The 22,178-nt window shown below is 42.2% G+C and overlaps 1 protein-coding gene across 2 annotated transcripts in view; it reads left to right on the forward strand.

Annotated features, from left to right (window-relative positions):
• Positions 1–22,178, forward strand: part of DIAPH3 (diaphanous related formin 3) — a 173,379-nt gene that overhangs the window by 11,826 nt on the left and 139,375 nt on the right. For both annotated transcript variants that reach the window (XM_084844874.1, XM_084844873.1), the window contains exons 3-7: positions 3,199–3,375; positions 10,329–10,433; positions 17,817–17,947; positions 20,095–20,169; positions 20,276–20,345. In XM_084844874.1, the coding sequence (XP_084701000.1) occupies positions 3,199–3,375; positions 10,329–10,433; positions 17,817–17,947; positions 20,095–20,169; positions 20,276–20,345 (558 nt within the window). The remainder of the gene's footprint in view (positions 1–3,198; positions 3,376–10,328; positions 10,434–17,816; positions 17,948–20,094; positions 20,170–20,275; positions 20,346–22,178) is intronic.

The raw sequence follows: 22,178 nt of genomic DNA on the forward strand, positions 1-22,178 counted from the left end.
TTGGCTCTTTCAGGTATTTGTTCTTTAATTATATGCATGTGTATTTTCAGTCATCAAGTTTATTTCACTTGATGTAGAAGGTAGAGGAATCTGAGGCAAGTGAGAAGCACAAGGAGTCGGTGCTGTACAACGGCCTTGCTACCATGTTGTAGAAGCAATATGCCTGGCAGACTCCCAGTTTACACCAAATACCTGAAGATACATGAGGAGGCTTTATTCACCAACAACAAAAGAGGGTGGCTGCACAATAGATACTGTTTCCAATGTGATGAACTCCTTGAAACATATTGGGAACTACATATGTTGTGGATTTTTCTATGGCTGTTTTGTCTCTATTCATGTCCTTTTTCTTTCCCATTCATGCCCCCACCCTGGGCCTCCCCATCTCTAAATGTGGATGATAGAGAAAACGTAAGACTATCTTTGCTTATTGGTGAGAACTGTATCTAGTTGATGGTGCTTTTGAAGATCTCTTATAGCAAATGGCTCTTGAAACTTGAAACAAAGCCATATGGAAGAAAACAAGTTCTGTACCCACACACTTCTTTGATATACTTGCCATAAGTAGTCAAACCTGCATTACCTTTTGTCAGGGATGAGCCCAACCCCCTTGAGATTTCTGACGACTGATTCTAGAGAACTTCCCCCAGAGCTCCAAGACTCTGGGAGAGATTCTTCCCAAGGCCTTGACAAACAGATGGCCCAGACTGAGTTGTTGCCTCCTCCCTCCCTGCCCCCATATGAATTCAAGTTTCCAAGGAGGGGGAAGAGGGATGTGACTTAAGAAATGCTAGAGAGCTCTGCAAGTCAAAGTGGGAGGAGTTAGGGATGGGGCTAAGATACTCTGCCGGGATAGCCGCTTTTAGAAGCCAATGTAGAAGGGAACTGCCCTAAGGGAGGGGCGTCATTGGGAAACAAGTTGACCTTGAGTGACCCTCTGAATCGTCTCCCCTAATAGACATCTCAGATTAGTCCTTTAGAGCCAGGGGCAGCATACAGGCTTCCTTTAATCTGCATGTAGAAAGGCTTGTTCAGTCGTTAAGTCATGTCTGACTCTTCGTGACCCCATGGACCATAGCATGCCAGGCCTTCCTGTCCTCCGCTCTCTCCCGGAGTGTGCTCAAGTTCATATTCATCAAGTTCATATTCATTGCATCGGTGATGCTATCTAGCCATCTCATCCTCTGCCGTCCCCTTCTCCTTTTGCCTTCAATCTTTCCCAGCATCAGGGTCTTTTCCAGGGAGTTTTCCCTTCGCATTAGGTGGCCAAAATATTTGAGCTTCAGCTTCAGTATCTGTCCTTCCAATGAGCACTCAGGGTTGATTTCCTTTAGGACTGACAGATTTGACCCCCTTGCAGTCCAGGGGACTTGTAAGAGTCTTCTCCAGCACCACAGTTTGAAGGCATCAATTCTTCGGCGCTCAGCCTTCCTTATAGTCCAGTTCTCACAGCCATACGTTACTACTGGGAAAACCATAGCTTTGCTAATATGAATCTTTGTCGGCAAGGTGATGTCTGTGCTTCTTACTATGCTGTCTAGGTTTGCCATAGCTTTCTTCCCAAGCAGCAAGCGTCTTTTAATTTCATGGCTACAGTCACCGTCTGCGGTGATCTTGGAGCCCAAGAAAATAAAATCTGTCACTGCTTCCATTTCTTCCCCTTCTATATGCCAGGAAGTGATGGGGCCAGATGCCATAATCTTAGTTTTGTTAATGTTGAGTTTCAAACCAGCTTTTGCACTCTCCTCTTTCACCCTCAACAAGAGGCTCTTTAGGTCCTCTTTGCTTTCTGCCATTAGGGTGGTATCAACTGCGTATCTGAGGTTGTTGATAATTCTCCAGGCAATCTTAATTCTGTCCTGTGATTCATCCAACCCGGCATTTCTCATGATGTACTCTGCATATAAATTAAATACGCAGGGCGACAATATACAGCCTTGTCATACTCCTTGTAGAAAGGCTAGTCTTTAGCATAGAATCATAGAATAATAGGGTTGGAAGGGGCCTACAAGGCCATCGCTTCAAGCTATTACAGTATAATAAAGCTGTAATAGCTTGAAGCTTTGGTGTTGATTGCAAAGGGGGAGGACAATCAATCCTGATGTTTTTTTTTTTTTAAAGAAAAAAGTTAAATACTATAACCTTTCCAGGTTAAAGGGGGTGAGGGAGTTAATCCTCGTAGTAAGCTCTATTACTTGCTGCTTTTTCAGCATGAGTAGCAGTTGCTGTTCTGTGAGGACCTGAGTAGCAAATTGAACCAGACCCACCCTTCCAACCCTACTATTCTATGTTTCACCTAGGGCAATTATCTTCCTTTCCTAGTCTTGGAGTTTAGCAGGAGAAAAAGCTGAACCATGTAGTTTTGTGATAGTGAGGGGAGCAGATGGTGGGCAACTGCTCCCGAAGAACTCGTTTATATGGTGGCATACATTTCCAGGATACTAAAAACAAGAAGTTATAAGTAGCTGTGTTGCTTTTGAAAGTTTAAAGAGGTATGACCACAAGCGCAAACAAATTTAGGAATGAAAGTGTGTTGTGGTTTAAAGTGTGTTCACTGTTAGTTGAGGGAATTAGTGCTGAACATCTGATAAGATATATGATGCAGGGAACTTATGTATTTATTTTTGTTAGGAGGCATATACTTAAAAACATGTTGTATAAAGTGTCACATATCGGGCAGCTGAGTAACTAGTAGTAATATCTTCAGAGATGACTGCTATATATCAGCTGCTGGAAATACTACATGGATGAGCAGGATTCAGAAGAAGGAGACCTAGTAGATAAAAACATCTTCTTAATTACTAAAGGAAAGATGGCTAAGGGAATTTCTCCTAACTCCAACTTCAGATGCAACTGTGAGATTGCTGTTCAGTCATACATCAAACGAGGGTTTTTTTGTATCTGCAGCTTGTATATTCCATTTCATGGTATCCTTAATAATCATGATTGTAAACATCAGAACAAGATGTAAATTGGCTATTGCTACTGGGTACACCAAGGGCAACTTCTTTCTTTGAGACTGGTGGAAATAAAATTGTGCTAGACATACCATCTATTCAGCACTTTGGCTTTTAAAGACTGTTGATCACATGTGAGAGCTATTTCGGTGAGTGTTCTCCCTCATGCACACTATACATATCTATGTTGGAGATTAAATATAAACTTGTTGAGACATGCTCATTCTTGTTTTTTGTTCAGTTTGATAGATTTTCCAGCATACGGATTCCAGGCAGCAAAAAAGAGAGACCAGCACTACCACATCTGAAACAATCACATTCCTCAACTAGTGACTGGCCTACCTCTGCAGATGTAGATGACTTCATCCCTACACCCTTGTCAGACAGGGAGGTTCTTGCTCTATTTGAAAAAATGATGGTAAGCGTTGTTGAATTTTATTTATTAAATTTATTAATTGCCCATCTGGCTGGTCACCCAGCCACTCTGGGTGATGTACAACAATAAAAACAGTTTAAAACAATAAAATTGTACATTTAAAAACATCAGATTTCTAAAAATACTCTAACCCACCCCAAAGGCCTGCCTGAACAACCACGTTTTTAATGCATGGCAGAAGCTCATTAAAGAGGGGGTATGGTGGAGTTCCCTAGGGAGGGAGTTCCACAGAGTGGGGGCCACCACAGAGAAGGTCCTTCCCTCGTCCCCACCAGTCTAGCTGTCCTGGCTGATGGGACAGAGAGAAAGCCATCCAAGGCTGATCTTGTTGAGCAGCCTGTCTGGTGTTGCTGGAGGCGCTCCTTGAGATAGGCTGGGCCGGAACCATATAGGGTTTTAAAGGTCAAAACCAACACCTTGAATTTGGCCCGGAAAACAACTGGTAACCAGTGCAACTCCTTCAGCACTGGAGTGATGTGATCCCACCGGCAGCTACCTTTAATCAGGCAAGCCGCCGGGTTCCGTACCACCTGCAGCTTCTGAACAGTCTTCAAGGGTAAGCCCACGTAGAGCGCATTACAGTAGTCTAAACAAGAGGAGACCAGGGCATGTACTACCAATGGGAGCAGATGGTCAGGAAGGAAGGGGCGCAGCTGCTGTATCGGATGGAGTTGGAACAGCGCTGTCTGGCTCACAGCTGACACCTGAGCCTCCATGGACAGCTGGGAGTCTAAAATGACCCCCAGGCTGCGGACCTGGTCTTTCAAGGGTAGCCATACCTCATTCAACACCAGGTCAACATCCCCCAACCTCCTCTTGTCTCCCACCAAAAGTACCTCGGTCTTGTCAGGGTTCAGCTTCAGCTTATTCCTCCCCATCCAGCCACTCACCGTCTCCAGACATTTGGACAGGGATTCTACAGCCAACCTTGGTGAAGATTTGAATGAGAGGTAGAGCGGTGTATTGATGACACCGCACCCCAAACCTCCTGATAATAGCCCCCAGCGGCTTCACATAGATGTTAAATAGCATCGGGGAGAGGATGGAACCCTGTGGCCACAGGTCCGAAACCTCCTCTCCCAGAGCTACCCTCTGGTACCTGCTGGAGAGGAAGGACCGGAACCACTGTAATATGGTGTCTCCAATGCCCAACTCCTCCAGGTGGTCCAGGAGGATACTGTGGTCAACAGTATCAAAAGCCGCTGAGAAGTCGAGGCGAACAAGTACGGAGCATTCACCCCTATCCAGAGCCCTCCTCATATCATCCACCAAGGCCATTTCTGTCCCATGCCCAGTCCTGAAGCCCGACTGAAATGGATCTAGATAATTGGCTTCTTCCAAGTGTGCCCTCAACTGCATCGCCACCATGCTGTAATGATTTCTTAAATGGAATACTAAAGTTTCAATTGTGCTATGGGACTTTTCCTGAAAAATAACAGTACGGATAAAAATATATCTGTACGCCAGGTCATCAACTTGACGATTAGGACCATAAGTGAATTGAAATAAAGAGTCATGTCCAGTTATTCACTAAACACCACAAATCTGATGCAAGTTTTAACTCCTGCCCTTGGTGGTTCTATTGCTTCCACCTTATTGCAGTTTTGTTCTTGTTGTTCAGTCGTTAAGTCGTGTCCGACTCTTCGTGACATCATGGACCATAGCATGCCAGGCCTTCCTGTCCTCTGCTCTCTCCCGGAGTGTGCTCAAGTTCATATTCATTGCATCGGTGATGCTATCTAGCCATCTCATCCTCTGCCGTCCTCTTCTCTTTTTGCCTTCAATCTTCCCCAGCATCAGGGTCTTTTCCAGTGAGTTTTCTCTTCACATTAGGTGGCCAAAATATTTGAGCTTCAGCTTCAGTATCTGTCCTTCCAATGAGCAGTCAGGGTTGATTTCCTTTAGGATGGACTGATTTGACCTCCTTGCAGTCCAGGGGACTCGTAAGAGTCTTCTCCAGCACCACAGTTCGAAAGCATCGATTCTTCGGCGCTCAGCCTTCCAGCTCTCACAGTCATACGTTACTACTGGGAAAACCATAGCTTTGATTATACGAACCTTTGTCGGCAAGGTGATGTCTCTGCTTCTTACTATGCTGTCTAGGTTTGCCGTAGCTTTCCTCCCAAGGAGCAAGTGTCTTTTAATTTCATGGCTACAGTCACCGTCTGCAGTGATCTTGGAGCCCAAGAAAATAAAATCTGTCATTGCTTCCATTTCTTCCCCTTCCATATGCCAGGAAATGATGGGGCCAGATGCCATGATCTTAGTTTTGTTAATGTTGAATTTCAAACCAGCTTTTGCACTCTCCTCTTTCACCCTCAACAAGAGGCTCTTTAGATCCTCTTCGCTTTCTGCCATTAGGGTGGTATCATCTGTGTATCTGGGGTTGTTGATAATTCTCCAGGCAATCTTAATTCCAACCTGTGATTCATCCAACCCGGCATTTCTCATGATGTACTCTGCATATAAGTTAAATAAGCAGGGCGACAATATACAGCCTTGTCGTACTCCTTCCCAATTTTGAACCAATCGGTTGTTCCATGTCCGGTTCTTACTGTTGCTTCTTGACCATCGTACAGGTTTCTCAGGAGACAGGTAAGGTGGTCTGGTACTCCCATCTCTTTAAGAATTTGCCAGAGTTTGTTGTGATCCACACAATCAAAGGCTTTAGCGTAGTCAATGAAGCAGAAATAGACGTTTTTCTGGAATTCTCTTGCTTTCCCCATGATCCAGCGAATGTTGGCGATTTGATCTCTAGTTCCTCTGCCTCTTCGAAACCCAGCTTGTACTTCTGGTAGTTCTTGGTTCACATACTGCTGAAGCCTAGCTTGTAGGATTTTGAGCATCACCTTGCTGGCATGTGAAATGAGCACAATTGTACGGTAGTTTGAACACTCTTTGGCGTTGCCCCTCTTTGGAATTGGAATGTAAACTGACCTTTTCCAGTCTTGTGGTCACTGTTGAGTGTTCCAAATTTGTTGGCATATTGAGTGCAGCACTTTAACAGCATCATCTTTTAGGATTTTAAATAGCTCAGCTGGAATACTGTCATCTCCACTAGCTTTGTTGTTAGTAATGCTTCCTAAAGCCCATTTGACTTCACTCTCTAGGATGTCCGGCTCAAGTTCAGTGACCGCACTAGCATGGCTGTCAGGGACATTAAGATCTTTCCTGTATAGTTCTTCTGTGTATTCTTTCCACGTCTTCTTAAACTCATCTGCTTCTGTTAGGTCCCTGCCTTCTTTGTTCTTTATCATGCCCGTCGTTGCACAAAACATTCCCTTGAGATCTCCGATTTTCTTGAAGAGATCTCTAGTCTTTCCTATTCTATTCTTTTCCTCCATTTCTTTGCATTGTTCATTTAAGAAGGCCTTCTTGTCTCTCCTTGCTATTCTCTGGAACTCTGCATTCAGTTGGGTATCTCTTCCCCTTTCTCCCTTGCTTTTCGCTTCCCTTCTTTCCTCAGCTACTTGTAAAGCCTCATCAGACAGCCACTTTGCTTTCTTGTATTACTTTATTACTAATCACCCACCTTCCCTGTTTAAACTGATTTCTTCCCCTCTAAACAACTCTCATCAGCCCACACCATTGAATATGCTGGTTATTTATTTATTTACAACATTTGTATACCGCTCCACATCTAAACAGCTTCCGGAGTGGTGAATAACAAGAGATAAAATGAACAAAAGATAAAAAGAAGAAACATGATATTAAGATTATTTTTTAAAAGTCAGAGTGCCAATAAAACCGAGGCTGGTTAACCAAGGAAGGCTTCCTGGAAAAGAGCTGTTTTCAGGAGGTGCCAAAAACAACCTAGTATTGGCACACACCTGACCTCCAGAGGCAGGCTCTTCTCCAGGTGGACTCCAGTTGGTCTCCTAGTGGCTCCATGTGGAACCACTAGGAGCATGCCTTTTGATGACTTCAGTGATTGAGCAGATTGGTAAGGGAGAAGGCATCCGGGTTCCAAGTTGGTTAGGGCTGTGTACACTAGTACCAAAACCTTAAACCTGGCCTAGTAGCGAATAGGCAGCCAGTGCAGTTCCCTCAGCAAAGGAGTTGCATGTTGAAAAGGGGCAGCTCCTGATAGCAGCCGAGTTGCTGCATTATGCACTAACTCCAGCTTCCGGAGCAGCCCCACATACAGCACATTGCAGTAGTCCAATCTTGAGGTTACTAGTACTTGGACCACTGTGGCCAGGCCACAGTGTCCAGGAGAGGCTGTAGCTGGTGAACCAGCCAAAGGTGGTAAAAGGCACTCTGAGCTGCTGCAGCCAGTTGGGCCTCCAGCAACGGTGATGGATTTAGAAGTAACCTCAGACTACCAACCTGATCTTTCAGAGGGAGTGCAATCCCATCCAGAAAAGGTAATGAGCTGTCTCCTGGATCTGGGAACCACTCACCCGCAAACACTCACCCGCAAACACTCACCCCATCTTGCCAGGATTCAATTTCAGTTTATTGGCCCTCATCTAGCCTATTACTGCATCTAGACACTAATCCAGGACTTGCACAGCCTCACCTGATTCAGATGTCACAGGGAGAAAGAGCTGTGTGTCATCAGTGTACTGATGGCATTTGGCTCCAAGACCCCTATTGACCGCTCCCAGTGGTTAAGGGTAATGGGAATTATAGGCTAAAACATTGGAGAGCCACAAGTTGCCCACCCCTAGTTTAAGTCTTGATAGCTGCTTTAAAACATTTTATGCCACACCTCTTAAGGCTCATATTTAAATTGTCTGAGTAATATATAACAAGTAAACTTGAATCACCAGATGATTCCTGTACACATGTGTGAAGCTGTAATACATTCTGCAAACAACCTGCTTCTCTGCACTCCACAGTTCCTTGAGAGATCCACTATGTGGATGGTAGAGAAACAAACTGCAGATGCTAAACATTAGCAGAGACTCATAGCTTGTATGGATGTTATATCTGAACTGGCTTTAAGTAGCAAGGGTAGTTTAGATACATAGATCTTCCTAGACAACAGTTCTATTGGATGCTTAGCAAGGATGGGGTAGTGTTGGGGAGGGGGCCTAGAGGATGACCCTCCTCTTCTTTTAAAAGGGTTATTTACACACTTGCTGTGGGCTTGGAGATGTGTTCTCTATATAATAATATTTTTGCATAGTGCTTTCAAGTGTTCAAAGAACTTTACCTGCATGATTTATTTGTAATCCTTAAAACGACCCTGCAAATTAAGTCAGTAGTAGTATCCCTCATATTGCAGATGGGGGACTGAGGCTGAATGTGTGGCTTGCCTAAGCTAGCAGGTCAGTGCAGAAGTGAGATTTGAACCAGGGACTTTCTAACTCATAGCTCAGTCTCACTAAATGGAAATAAGTTTTGTATTTACCTTTTCTTAAAAGAGAATACATTCTGGCAATATGTGAACAGGTTATTGGTAAAGGTTTAGAGAATTTGGAAGATGTCTTAGTCAAAATACTTGGAATATTTAAGTTTTGTGTGTGGGAAGGGTGTGTGAATATGGAGGCACTGTATGAGGCCAATGTCAAGTTGATTCATGGGTGGTTTGTATCAAGGGAATAACACAAGTGCTTAGCTGTTTTCTTCTTGATCCAGATAAATGAGAAAATATGGGTGAAGGGTATAGGATTTAGCCTTAGGGGGATTTTACATCAAGTGGCTAGATAAAAGAAAATAATAAGATTAATAACCGTAATTTTCATATGATGTAATAATCTCAATGTTTGGACATGCATGTTTTCCCAATTTAACTGTATCAGTTAAGTGTTTTTGGTTTGACTCCCTATTCAAAACGTACACCAGTGAGCCCTTAAATGATTAATAGTGCAGTCCTATGCATATCTTGCTCAGGAGTAGGTTCCACTGACTTTATTGTATGTGAGCAAGGGGCACTTACTGACTTCTGAAGCTCAATAATGCATTGCTTGAAAGGGAGTATCCAGCATCTTTGGATTGCAGTGGAAGTGTGCATGTGGTACTGTTAAACAAAAGGTTCCCCAAAGTATTTTATGTAATGGTTATGATTTAGGATACTGTGCACTTTGACAGTTACAAGAAGTTGCTCATATCTTTATTTCCTATGGAGTTTCCCCAAAGCTGAAGCCTGGGATTTTTTCTGGAAGCAATTCAAGGCATTATTTTGGCTTACACAAATACTGATGCTGGGGATAAGGAAGGGCCTTGTAAATCCACAAAAGTTACTAGCCTGCAGACATCTGTACTATCAAGTGAAGAGGCTTGTATCTTGTGTTGCCTTGTTGACCATAGAGGAGGGGAAGCTGTCACCCCAACAGCCAGCATGGAAATGCAATATACTTGCCTCTTAGTGGGCAGTAAAAAAGTTGAGCTTTACCAAACAGGCTGGGAGAGGAGGGATGGAGCTGAGGGATGGGCTTCTCTACCTCTGCCAGGCAGCATGAAAACCAAGAGGACTGGTGGAGTTGGAATGGAGTGATCTGACTGTCCTCTGCCAGCCCATTCACCTGCATGGAATTCTGTGTTATGTTCTGCAAAGAATTCCTGCTTGCCTGTAATTACCAGGCAAGTTGTTAAATACAAGGCTGGTTTGAAATAAACATATCCTAGATATTCTACCTCAAAATAACCATTTAGTCTTTAGCCCCACTAGAAAAAAAAGCCTTAAATGTATGTAGCTGCATTCATGCATATTCTTTTATGTTTACCTTGCCCTTGTCTTTTGCTATCTCTACTCCCTTTTCTTGTTGAAATTCAGATTGTAAGCTCCTTAAGGGAAGAGACTTGTTTTTCTTTGGTACTGTGTGAAATGCTATGTATGTCAGTGATGCTGTAAAATAGGGGGGGGAAGATCTTGTCCTTTTCCTGGCTGCTCTGAAGTAGTTTGCAGTAAGAAGTGATTTTGTTCATAGAAGAGGGATGTCATAGGTCTGGAGTGTCTAATATCTGTATTGCCTTTTTTTCCTTAGGAAGATATGAATTTAAATGAAGATCGAAAGGCTCCATTGAGAGAAAAGGACTTCAGTACCAAAAAGGATATGGTTATACAGTACATTAGTACTGCTTCTAAAGCAGTAAGTACCCTTGGAGAGGGGAAATTAAAAGTATCCTACACATTATTGAGAGAAACTGATACAAATCGGGAAGAAAAAATGTACAGAAAATAAGCTCACCTCAAGCTCTTCGTTGATTTTCATCAGCAGTTGCCTTCACAACTCTGCAGACGCAGCCCAGTTCATGCCAATCTGCATGTGGTTGTATACATGATACCACTAAGGAACATGGCAGAATGACCCAGCTTATCTTACCATTGTAATGTTTATGTCTGTGTGAGTTTTGCTTTCAAACTGTTCTCTGTAATTACCAACCTGATTCTCCAGCATAGTGATATGTGGACCCCACATTCTTTTAGCCTAGTGTGGTTTTGATAATGAACAGGAAGCACAACTGGAGTGGTTGGCATATGTGTCACATGTTGGGTTCGGTGACTGAAGTTAAATGAAGGCTTGTACCTATTTTCTGGCCCTGACTTTGTGCTGCCTTTTGCATCCTTTGGAAAAGATGAGGAAGCCTACAGTAGCTTAGAGCAGCTGTTGTATGGGATGCAGGAAAGGGATGAAAGGCTGACTGTCAGTGGGGAGAAGCACCTAGATGCGAACCAGTATTTTGTGTTATTTCTTGCCCCTTCTCAGCATTGCATGCTTGCCCATACGCAGTAAAACTCTGCTGGCTGTGGGATTCCAGGAGTTTTACTCCAATACATTTGGAGGGCACCACATGGGGGAAGGCAGCTTTAGGCTTTTTCTACATGTGCAGCACTTTTCTGTCATGGCATTTTTTCCTCATTTCATGGATAGACTTCAGCATTTACATTTCTTAAAGGCAGGGGAGCAGTCACTTCTGGGAAAGCTCCTTCTCCTGGACTTGGAAGGCAGGTTTAGGGTGCAATCCTATGCATGTTTAGACAGGAAACAGGCCTACAACTCCCAGCATTCCCCAGCCAGCCATGTAGGACTTTTTTCTGTCAAAACATTCATAGGACTGCATCCTTTATTCATAACTTGGTTGATCAGGCTTTTTTCCAATTAACTTACCACCTTTAATGGAGGATTGCATGGATATTGAGCACCATTTTCTTGGTACAAAGGTGACGTTTACATCAAATGAATGAATAAATAAATACTGTGTAGAAGGAAATGCCTATCAATGATATTGAAGTTAAGGACTAACAAGTAAGTGTATGTATCTTCACTACTGATATTTGAACATGGACAAAAAAATGATTAAGATTCTTCATATAACTTTGTTCAAGTTGTCCAGGGACAGGCTGTATGGTAGAAGGAATGGGAAAGGTTTTTTGAAGGTTTGTTTGAAAATTACTGTTCTAGAATAATACAAACAAATAGCCCTGCATTGAACATATGGTAACGTGTCATTTAATTTTCATTTCTCTATTTTAAGCATCACCTTTTAATCTCGTTGCACTTTAGCAGTGATGCAAATAGAAGCACCTGTCTTGGAGCAGATCACATTAACCATTAGTTATGTCATCCATATAATTAACCCTGCTTGGACCAATTGTTGGTTAAACAATTCAATTGGTTCAATGTTGTTGAACCAATTGGACACAGTGACCACAGTGCTGTCAGATTTAATATGTATTGGAGTGGAAAATTGCCCAGGAAGTCCAACACAGTCACATTTGACTCCAAAGGAGAAATGTCCCTAAAATGAAGGAACTGGTGAAAAGGAAGTTGAAAGGGGGAGTCAAGAGGGTTAAATCCCTTCAAAATACTTGGCGGGTACTCAAAACTGCAATAAGAGAAGCTTAGCTAAAATGTATTCCACAGGTTAGGAAAGGTAGCACTACGTCCAGGAGGTCACTGGTGTGGCTAACGAGCAGTGTCAAGGAAGCTATTAGAGAAAAGAAGGCTCCCTTCAGAAAATGGAAAGCTTGCCCAAGTGTGGAAAACAAAAGGGAGCACAAGCTTGCACAAAGGTGATGCAAACAGACAATAACAGATGTAAAAACGCATTTTGAAAAGCATATCACTAACGATATCAGAGCCAACAATAAAGAATTCTTTAAATATATCAGAAGCAGGAAACCAGCTAGGGAGGCACTTGGACCATTGGATGACAACGGAGTTAAAGGAGTACTGAAGGAACACAAGGAGATTGCAGAGAAGCTGAATGAATTCTTCTCATCAGCCTTCATTGCAGGAGATAAAGGACAGATACCTGTGCCTTAAGTGATGTTTTTAGGAAGGGAGTCTGAGGAACTGAGGGAACAGTGGTGACAAAAGATGATGTACTCAACCTTATTGATAAATTGAAAGCAAAAAAATCACCGGGCCCAGGTAATATCCATGCTAGAGTTCTCTTCTTTTTTGAAAATACTTTTTATTCTATTATCTTTATAAATGAAATAAACAATACCAACAACCTAGTCATTATCTACAGTTTCCAACAATACAGTATCCTTAGGAGGACACAGCAATAATGAAAAAGAAAAACAGCAGGAAAAGGAAGAAGAAAGCAAGCAAGAAAAAGGAAAAATATAAAGAAGTTACTTAAAAGGATTAAATTTAAACTCCATTACACACAAACTTCAAATATCATTCTACTTAAAAGTTATACCTATAACATTGCCAATATTACAATTCATTACAGCGTAGATTATCAATCTTACATTTCAGTGTCATATTATCAGTCTTATAGCAAGGGAGCAAGCCTACAATTCATTTCCAAAAACCATATATTGCCCTTCAGTTAACATATAATAGTAATGCTTAACAATTTAACCAGCTATTACTAATCAAAGTCTCATAATAATGATAGTAATAATAATAAAAAGGAAGGAAATTAAAAAGGATAAGAAATAATAACAAATCACTAATAAATTTTATGCTATCTATAATGATAGTGTAATTTCTAAATCTATAGATGTATACATATCTATACACACACAAACAGGAATGTTATTATACAGCATATTATGTCTAATATAAAAAAAAGAGGAAGTAAGAAAAAGAGAAAAGGGGGATATATGTAAACAGTCTTCTGGACTGGCATACTGCCCGGACCTTATAACCCAAACAAATCTGAAAAACAATAATTGAAAAGTTCCCAGCTCATGAGTCTGGGGAAGATGTCTCCCGTGCCTTACTTTGAACGCCAGCTAGCCAAGCCTCCGCCATTTCATGATTTAAAAACTTTTTCATCTGGCCTTCAAAAAGAATGCAAAATATAGCAGGGTATTTGATATGATATTGCAGATTCATTTGTCTTGCCTGATTTCTCGCCTTGGTAAATTGCATTCTTTTGTTAGCAATTTCTTTAGTGTAATAATTGTGTCTCGTGTTGGCCCCCCAAAAAGTTCTCCCACTTCTCTTGACAAACACAAAATATGATTTTTTTGTAGATACTCTTGCAAATTGAACTATAACAGTATAGGCAGTCCCTTTGATGCCACGAACTGGACCTGGAACAGGGTATGCATGCTCAATATCGAGTAAATAATCAGATGGCAAAGCGAGTAGGTCACGCAGAAATTTATCCAAGAATTTAGACAGACTTATATCAGCAGGCAGATCTTTGATACCAAGGATACGCAGATTTGCTCTATGAGTATGTGCCTCCAGTTGGGAAATTCTCGCAGACAGGATATTATGGGAGGCATGCACAGCCATCCCTTGCGCAGACACCTGGTCTTGGAGAGCATTAACCTTCAATTCCATCTTTTGCAAAGAGCTATTAATTAAATCCACAGCCCCTTGAAGGTTAGTAATAGAATCTTGGATTGAATCCAGCCTCTTAGCCTGTTCTGCTAATTGAGAAGACAAAGTTTTTATCAGAGCCAGCAACTCCTCTACATTTCCGGCATCTCTAGAAACCTTTGCCAAGGGAGGGTTGGGGGAGTTGGCGGTGATCCCGCGGCTTTTTTCCTTCCCCTTGATGCTGCCATCTTCCTCTTCCGTAAAGAAAGCAAGTAAGTATAATTACAAACAAACAGTCACTTCAACAGATTTTGCAGGTCCTCAGGTATTGTTGGTATTTTTAATTCATAAATACTTTTGGAGCTCGTCAGCCCTGAAATCTCCTAATTACATAGGAGATTCAAAACAGCTTTGAGTAGATGATGCTCTGGAAAACTGACCTTAGAGACCAGCTCTTCTGCTGCTCCTCAAAAGGAGTGGTTCTTCCAAGTTCTTATCCAGATGGTACTCTAGCTTCCCCTTTTAATTCCAGGGGAAGATTAAAAGGTTTCTCAACCTTTTAAAAGCTGTTTGAGGAGGCGACCTGCGGAGCCTCTGCAGGACGCATGCCAGGGTGACATGGCTCCTACTGGAAGTCCATGCTAGAGTTCTCAAAGAACTCAAATATGAAACTGCTGATCTTTTAACCAAAATATGCAACATGTCCCTATGATCAGCCTCTGTACCAGAGGACTGGAAGATAGCTATTCTACACCAATTTCTTTAAAGGGATCCAGGGGGGATCTGGGAAATTACAGGCCGGTTAGCTTAACATCTGCCTCTGGTAAATTGGCTGAAAGCATCATTAAAGATAAAATTAGTAAGCATATAGAAGGACAAGCCCTGCTGAAAAGGAATCAACATGGCTTCTGCAAAGATAAGTCCTGTCTCACTAACCTTTTAGAGTTCTTTGAGACTGTCAATAAACATGTAGACAGGGGTGATTGGGTAGACATTGTTTACTTGGACTTCCAAAAGGCTTTGATAAAGTCCCTCACCAAAGACTCCTGAGCAAACTTAGCAGTCATGGAATAACAGGAGAGGACCTCTTATGGATCAGTAACTGGTTAAAGAACAGAAAGCAGAGAGTAGGAATAAATGGTAAATTCTCCCAATGGAGGGAAGTAAATAGTGGGGTCCCACAGGGATCTGTATGCTTTTCATCCTATTCATAAATGATCTGGAATTAGGAGTGAGCAGTGAAGTGGCCAACTTTGCGGATGACACCAAATTATTTAGGGTGGTTAAAACAAATAGGGATTGTGAAGAGCTCCAGAAGGTTCTCTCTGAATGGAAGAATGGGCATCTAGATGGCAAATGTGGTTCAATGTAAGCAAGTGTGAAGTGATGCATGTTGGGGCAAAGAATCCCAACTTCTAGTATAACCTGATGGGATCTGAGCTAGCAGTGACCAACCAAGGAAGAGATCTTGGAGTTGTGGTGGACAGCTCAATGAAAATGTCAACCCGCTGTGTAGCTGCTGTAAAAAAGGCAAACTCCATGTTAGCCATAATTAGGAAGGGGATTGAGAATAAATCTGTCAATATCGTACTGCCCCTATACAAATCTGTGCTGTGACCACACTTGGAATACTGTGTACAGTTCTGGTCACCACACATAAAAAAAGATACTGTAGAGCTGGTAAAAGTGCAGAAAAGGGCGACTAAAATTATCAAGGGGCCGGAGCATCTTTCCTATGTGAGAAGCTTGCAACAGCTGGGATTGTTTAGCTTGGAAGAAAGGAGGGTAAAAGGAGACATACAGGTGTACAGAATTTTACATGGTATGGAGAATGTGGGTAGGGAGACATTTTTCTTCCTCTCTCACAGTACTAGAACCTGGGGTCATCCCATGAAGCTGACTGGTGGGAGATTCAGGACAGAAAAAAGGTAGTATTTCTTCACACAGTGCATAGTCAAACGATGGAATTTGCGACCACAAGCTGTAGTGATAGCCACCAATTTGGATGGCTAAAAGGGGGCTAAACAAATTCCTGGAGGAGAAGGCTATCAATGGCTACTAGTCCTGATGGCTATGTGCTGCTTTCAGTGTTAGAGGCAATAAGCTGATGTACACCAGCTGCTATGGAACATGGGGGGAAGGTGCTGTTGCACTTGTGTCCTGCTTGTGGTTTCCTTGTCGACAGCTGGTTGACCACTAAGTGAACAGAATGCTGGACTGGATGGACCCTTGGTATGATCTAGAATGGCTCTTCTTATGTTCTTATAACCATACTGTTTGATCTCTTGCTTTTTTGTTCGCAATTCCTTAAATTTAAAAAACTAGCAGTTGCCTGTGATCTGCAGTACTCTTTGTAGCCTGAAAGGACAGCTTCATTAGGCTCAAGGGCCATCCAGTCAACAGCCTGTTCCCAACAGCTGCCAGCCAAATGCTTCTGTAAAACACCTCCCCACCCGCTGCAGTTTGTCTTCCAGCAAATTGGAGGTGTTTATTTATTAAATCCTCTGAACTTGGAGATTCCTTTTAACTGTCATGGCAAATCACCTTTAACAGACATATCCTTCGTGAATATGTCTGATGCTTTTTAAACCCAGCTAAGCCAGTAGCCTTCGCCACATCCTGTGGCAGTGAACTCCAGCAGTTAATTATGGGTCTGACCTGAATATGCAATATTATCCATGTACTTCTTAACTGCTAGTAATGATGATCTTTCTGAGGAGGTATTTTGGCACCACCTTTGTTTTGTCGAATCCTACCATGTCAAGAAGGCTTTGTGCTTCCCACCAAACCCTTCAAGTAAAAATGATGGATGTAGGAAAAGTTCAGGGGAGGTCTGCATGGGGAGAGAATCTCTTTGTGCAAGAACCATCAAGAGTCTGTGGCCTTGCCAGTTGACTACGATGCATGGATGTTAATGGAACCAGCTGATCAGTACCTTTTTGGATTATTGTGTTAAGGGTGTATGTATTGATTTTGCCACACTCTATTAAGGGTATACTAACTGATTTTGCAATAAGCATTGGAAGATTTTAATATAAAGCTAAATAAAGCTGCTACATTGCCTAGAAAGGTACTGCCAAACATGTTGCTTGTGCAATCTTCATAGCTTTTGCTGCAGTAGTCTATTATTTAGTGACAGGAAATGACAAGTCCAAAACCCCAATGGGAGGATGGAGCCAGTCACTGGTTCTGTGGTAGTGGCCACTGTGTGTTAGACCATTATTCAGGTTAAAGAAGTGTGGGCTTTAGTATGCTGGTATTCATATTCAGTTTTAAATGGTATTGTATTCAGTGTGCAGATGGGTGATGGCATGTTGGAATTGGTTGCTGTATTACAGTCCCCTTCAGCATGCAGAGCTAGTACTTTTGTGAGAACGTATTACTTCTGCAGATGTAGGGAGTTGTACAGTGGGAGATAGTGCAAAAAATTTAGGTTCCCAAAATCATATTAATGGATGTACAATCCTGTGAGACACAATGCCCTGCAGAATGCTTGAATAAGCTCTTGCTACTTGTGTATTTGCTTCATTTTTATTATCAGCCAGGCATATTTTTAAGATGGTTATGTTGTACATCCCTTATTCTGGATTATGGTTTAGAAAACGTCATATGTTGATGAAGTATTGGATTGGTTTGCAATTAAAAATAACTGTTCAGTGAGATTGCCACCGTGCTGAAAGGCAGTGAACTGAGAGATGTGAGCATAAAATAACAATAACTGTGACTGTTGCCTTTCAGGGAAGCCTCAAGAGTACCAGGCAGATTTCACCACAAGAGTTTATATATGAACTGAAATCCGGATCAGCAGATGAAAAACTTGTCAGTTGCTTAGAATCCCTTCGTGTGTCATTAACGAGTAACCCTGTCAGGTAATTCAAGTAGTTAAAAAGGGTTGTTTTGTAAGGAGCTCTAAGCTTATTTAACAATGTTTGTATATTACAAAGTTCCTTCTTTGTTCCTTAAGAATGTGTTAGGATTTTACAGGGTGTTCTATTTACAAGGTGATTATTGATTATCTCTAAATGCAAGTGTTCGTGATGGTCACTTTTGTCTAAATGTCTGTCCTAGGTGTCTTGATCCCCCCCCCCCCCCCCCGGTATGCCCAAGTTTACAAATGATGTATATCACTTCACAGAGTAACGTCTCATTCATTGTGTTATAAATAACGTCTTACAATCCTAATAATTTTGTGTAAGGAGATAGTAGAACTGGCTTTCAAGATGGAATAAATGGCTACCATTTGTGCTGTAATCAAGAGAGACGATTTAATTTTTGTTTTATAGCAGCTCAGTAAGGTGCTGTCATGTGTGCATTACTATGCTACTGGTGTACTTCATCTGTGTTGCTCATTCACTTGTTGCTAAATTAATCTCCATATCATTATGATGTTGCCAAAAGGTCTCTTGAACTAAAATTAGAATTTGATTAAATCAACAATTAATATGAGCTGTAGTGTTTTATGGCAATGTCTACATATAAATTGCTTACATGAGTTTATGAGCACCAAATGTTCATACATTTCATAACTTACTCTCTAGCATTATCTAAAGAACTAAGTAAGGCCTTATATTCGAATGTGTGCACTTTTGTTACCTGCTTCTTATAGGGAACACATACTTATGGTGCTGGAGATGCACCCTTTTGCAAGTGGGAGTAGAATACTATAGTGGGGAGCTCTAATACTAATTAGGTATTATGTTCTGCAATCTTAATAAATGCTATAAAGAAGGAATACAATGGAGGCAAATATTTTGTGGCGCTAATCTATGTACAAATCATTGGCTACCAAACATTAATATATGGGCAACAGATTTCTATTCATCCAAAGTGCTATCCATGATACGTGTTGTGATCAGACAAAAGCATTCACTTCCACAGTTCACTGTTGCTAGAAGCTGTAACTTGCCCAAGGTTAGCAAATGACTTTGGGTCAAACTAGATGTGATTGGAACTCCCAGTTTTTTCTTGCACAAAACAAAGCTGTGGAGGCCCTCCCTGGTCCAGATAGTCACTGTGCCATGGGAGAGGAGTTTAGCCCTTTGTCCTGCTAAAAATAGCTTTCCTGCAGCTGTGTTTTGCCCTGATTAGAGCAATATATGTCCATCAGGGTTAAATAGCGGCTCTGAGTGGAGGGGGTGAGCGTAAGCAGAAAAATGGTGCAGCCAAAAACATTAACCCCGATCCCCTGTGCCACAGTCCCAATCTGGATTGGGTGTTCCACAGCTTTTTTAAAAATTAAAAAGACATTCAGTCTGACCTTTCTGTAGCTGAGTTGAGGGGTGTAAACCTAGGTTGTTGTATAAATGTATATGTCACCTTTCTACCAAAAATAACACTCAAGTTGGCTAACAATAAAACAATTAAGATTAAAAGAAGAACGTAATTAAAAATCAAAACACACATTAAAAAAACACGAATAAAACAAATAGACAGCAACCAATCAAATGAAAACCCCCTTAGCAGCAGAGCAACTAACATGCCAAAGGTCTGCCTGAATAAAAGTGTCTTTGCCTGCTGGCGAAAGGACAACAGAGAGGGAGCCGACCTAATCTTCTTCAGACAGGGAGTTCCAGAGCCTGGGAGTGACCACCGAGAAGGCGTTCTCTCATGTCTCACCAAATATGCCTCTGCTGGCGGTAGGAACCAAGAGGAAGGCCTCCCTGGTAGATTTTAAAACCTGGGCAAGCTCACTTGGGAGAATGCAGTCTTTCAAATAGCGTGATCCCTAGTTTTATAGGGCTTTATAGGGCACAACCAGTAGTTTTGGCATCCTAATGACAATGGAAGAGTGAAGTATATTGTATCTGAACTAAATATAGGTTAAGTTGGGATTGTTTTTATGGAGTTCATTGACAACCAAAAGCCAAGGGGGTAAGTTCTGATTCCTTCCATGTGAAAAGAAAGACGCAAAGTGATGCCAGTGTATGGATGTGCTCAGTAACCCAAGTGGCTTACAGGCTTTGACAGGCAGGATCAAAAAACCTATTTTGTTTAACAGTAGGTTTTTTTCTTGCAGTTGGGTTGAGAACTTTGGACATGAAGGACTTGGCTTATTATTGGATATTTTGGGAAGACTGGTCGAAACAAAATTGTAAGGATTCTCTCTCCCACCCCCATATAAATATAAAATGTTCAGTAAGAGTAGAAGAACCTGTGTTTATGGTATACATTTCTTGCCCTTAATTTCTTGCATTTAGGGAGGACAAAATTCTGAAGAAGGTACAGCATAAAATCATACAGTGCTTGAAGGCTTTTATGAATAACAAGGTCAGTAAATTCATTTGCTTAATTATTTAAGGCTGCAAACTTATACCCAGTTATCTTGGAGTAAACCCCATTAAATCCAGTAGGACTTCTCAGTAAACATGCATAGGTTTGCACTGATATTTTGCTAGATCCAACCTTGCCTCCCTGAAGGGAAGGACCCCTCCCATTTATAAAAGGAATCTGGATTCATTGTAGGCTTCCTACTTGAGGAAAGGCATGGGTTGGTGTTTTTTTGCTGATGCTTCTTTGCCCCAGTGCCATTTCCTTAGCAGTCATGCCTGGATTTTTTTTTTTTTTTTATAATCAGATATAGGTGATCTCCAGGGGCACCCCGTCCCACAATGCCTGGCTCTGAAGAAAGACCTCTTCGAGCCAAGTATTTGGGCCTGGCCAGCTCCCTGTAGAGCCATGCCAGTTGCTTTTTTGGATTGATGTGGCTTTTCAGAGAGCAGCTATAGGATGGGAAACATGGCACCAAAGGGGTGAGTGGGCAGGGAGGGAGGCTGACGGGTGGGTGGGGAGGAGTGAGACAGATGTGGTTGTGGCAGTGGGTGGGTATAGGAGTAGGATGGACATGGCTGGCGGGTGGGTGGGAAGATGGGGGGAGGCAGATGCGGCAATAGCAGGCGGTGGCAGCATGTGTGTGCTCTCCTGCCTCAGGTGGTGGGACCTTGTGCCAGCATTGGTTGTTGGGAGCACTTTTTTTATTAGAACAAGGTGAGTGCCCCTTACACACCTTGCTTTAAATTTAAAAAATGCAGCCAAAAATTTCAGTGGTGGAGAGTGCCTCTTGGTGGGTTCCGGAGGGATGAAATTGGCCCCCGGACCTTCTGAAGTTGCCCATCTCTTGTATTTTTTAAAAAAACATTTTATTTATTTATTCATTCATTCATTCATTCGTTCATTCATTCATTTCATTTCTATACCACCCAACAGCTGAAGCTCTCTGGGCGGTTCACAAAAATTAAAACCAAAGAGCACACAATAAAACAATATAAAATATATAAAGCATTAAAACCACAGTATAGCAATACAACCAGAATAACACCTAGCAGCAATGCAGAGATTTAAAATACAGATTTCAAACAGCAAAGATAAAATTCTAGAAAACTAAAATGCTAAAATGCCTGTGAAAATAAAAATGTCTTCACCTGGCCCTGGAAAGAATACAACGTAGGTGCCCAGCGAACCTCACTAGGGAGCTCATTCCACAGCCAGGGTGCCATAGCAGAAAAAGCCCTCCTCCCAGTAGCCACCTGCCTCACTTCCTTTGGCAGGGGCTCACAGAGAAGGGCTGATGAGGATGGTCTTAAGGTTCGGGCAGGCACATATGGGAGGAGGTGTTCCTTCAGATATCCTGGTCCCAAGCTGTTAAGGGCTTTGAATGTTAACACCAGCACTTTGAATCGGGCCCAGAAATGGACTGGCAGCCAGTGCGGCTGGAAAAGTACCGGCATAATATGAGCTTGTTGGCCAGTCCCTGTTAACAATCTTGCTGCCCTATTTTGGACCAGCTGAAGTTTCCGGACTGTTTTCAAAGGCAGCCCCACGTATAACGCATTGCAGTAATCCAGACAAGAAGTTATCAGAGCATGGATACCTGTAGCTAGGCTATCTCTGTCCAGAGAAGGGCGTAGTTGGTATACCAGCCTAAGCTGATAAAAAGTGCTCCGTGCCACTGAGTTCACCTGTGCCTCAAGTGACAGTTCTGGATCCAAGAGCACCCCCAAACCACAAACGTGATCCTTTAGGGGGAGTGCAACCCCCTCCAGAACAGGTTGAATATCACCTAGCTGGGCAGACGAACCACCCACTAACCGTACCTCCGTCTTG

The sequence above is a fragment of the Heloderma suspectum genome, chromosome 3, assembly GCF_057233095.1.
Source record: "Heloderma suspectum isolate Gila_16-S chromosome 3, 16-S_ref, whole genome shotgun sequence".
NCBI classification, from domain to species: domain Eukaryota; kingdom Metazoa; phylum Chordata; class Lepidosauria; order Squamata; family Helodermatidae; genus Heloderma; species Heloderma suspectum.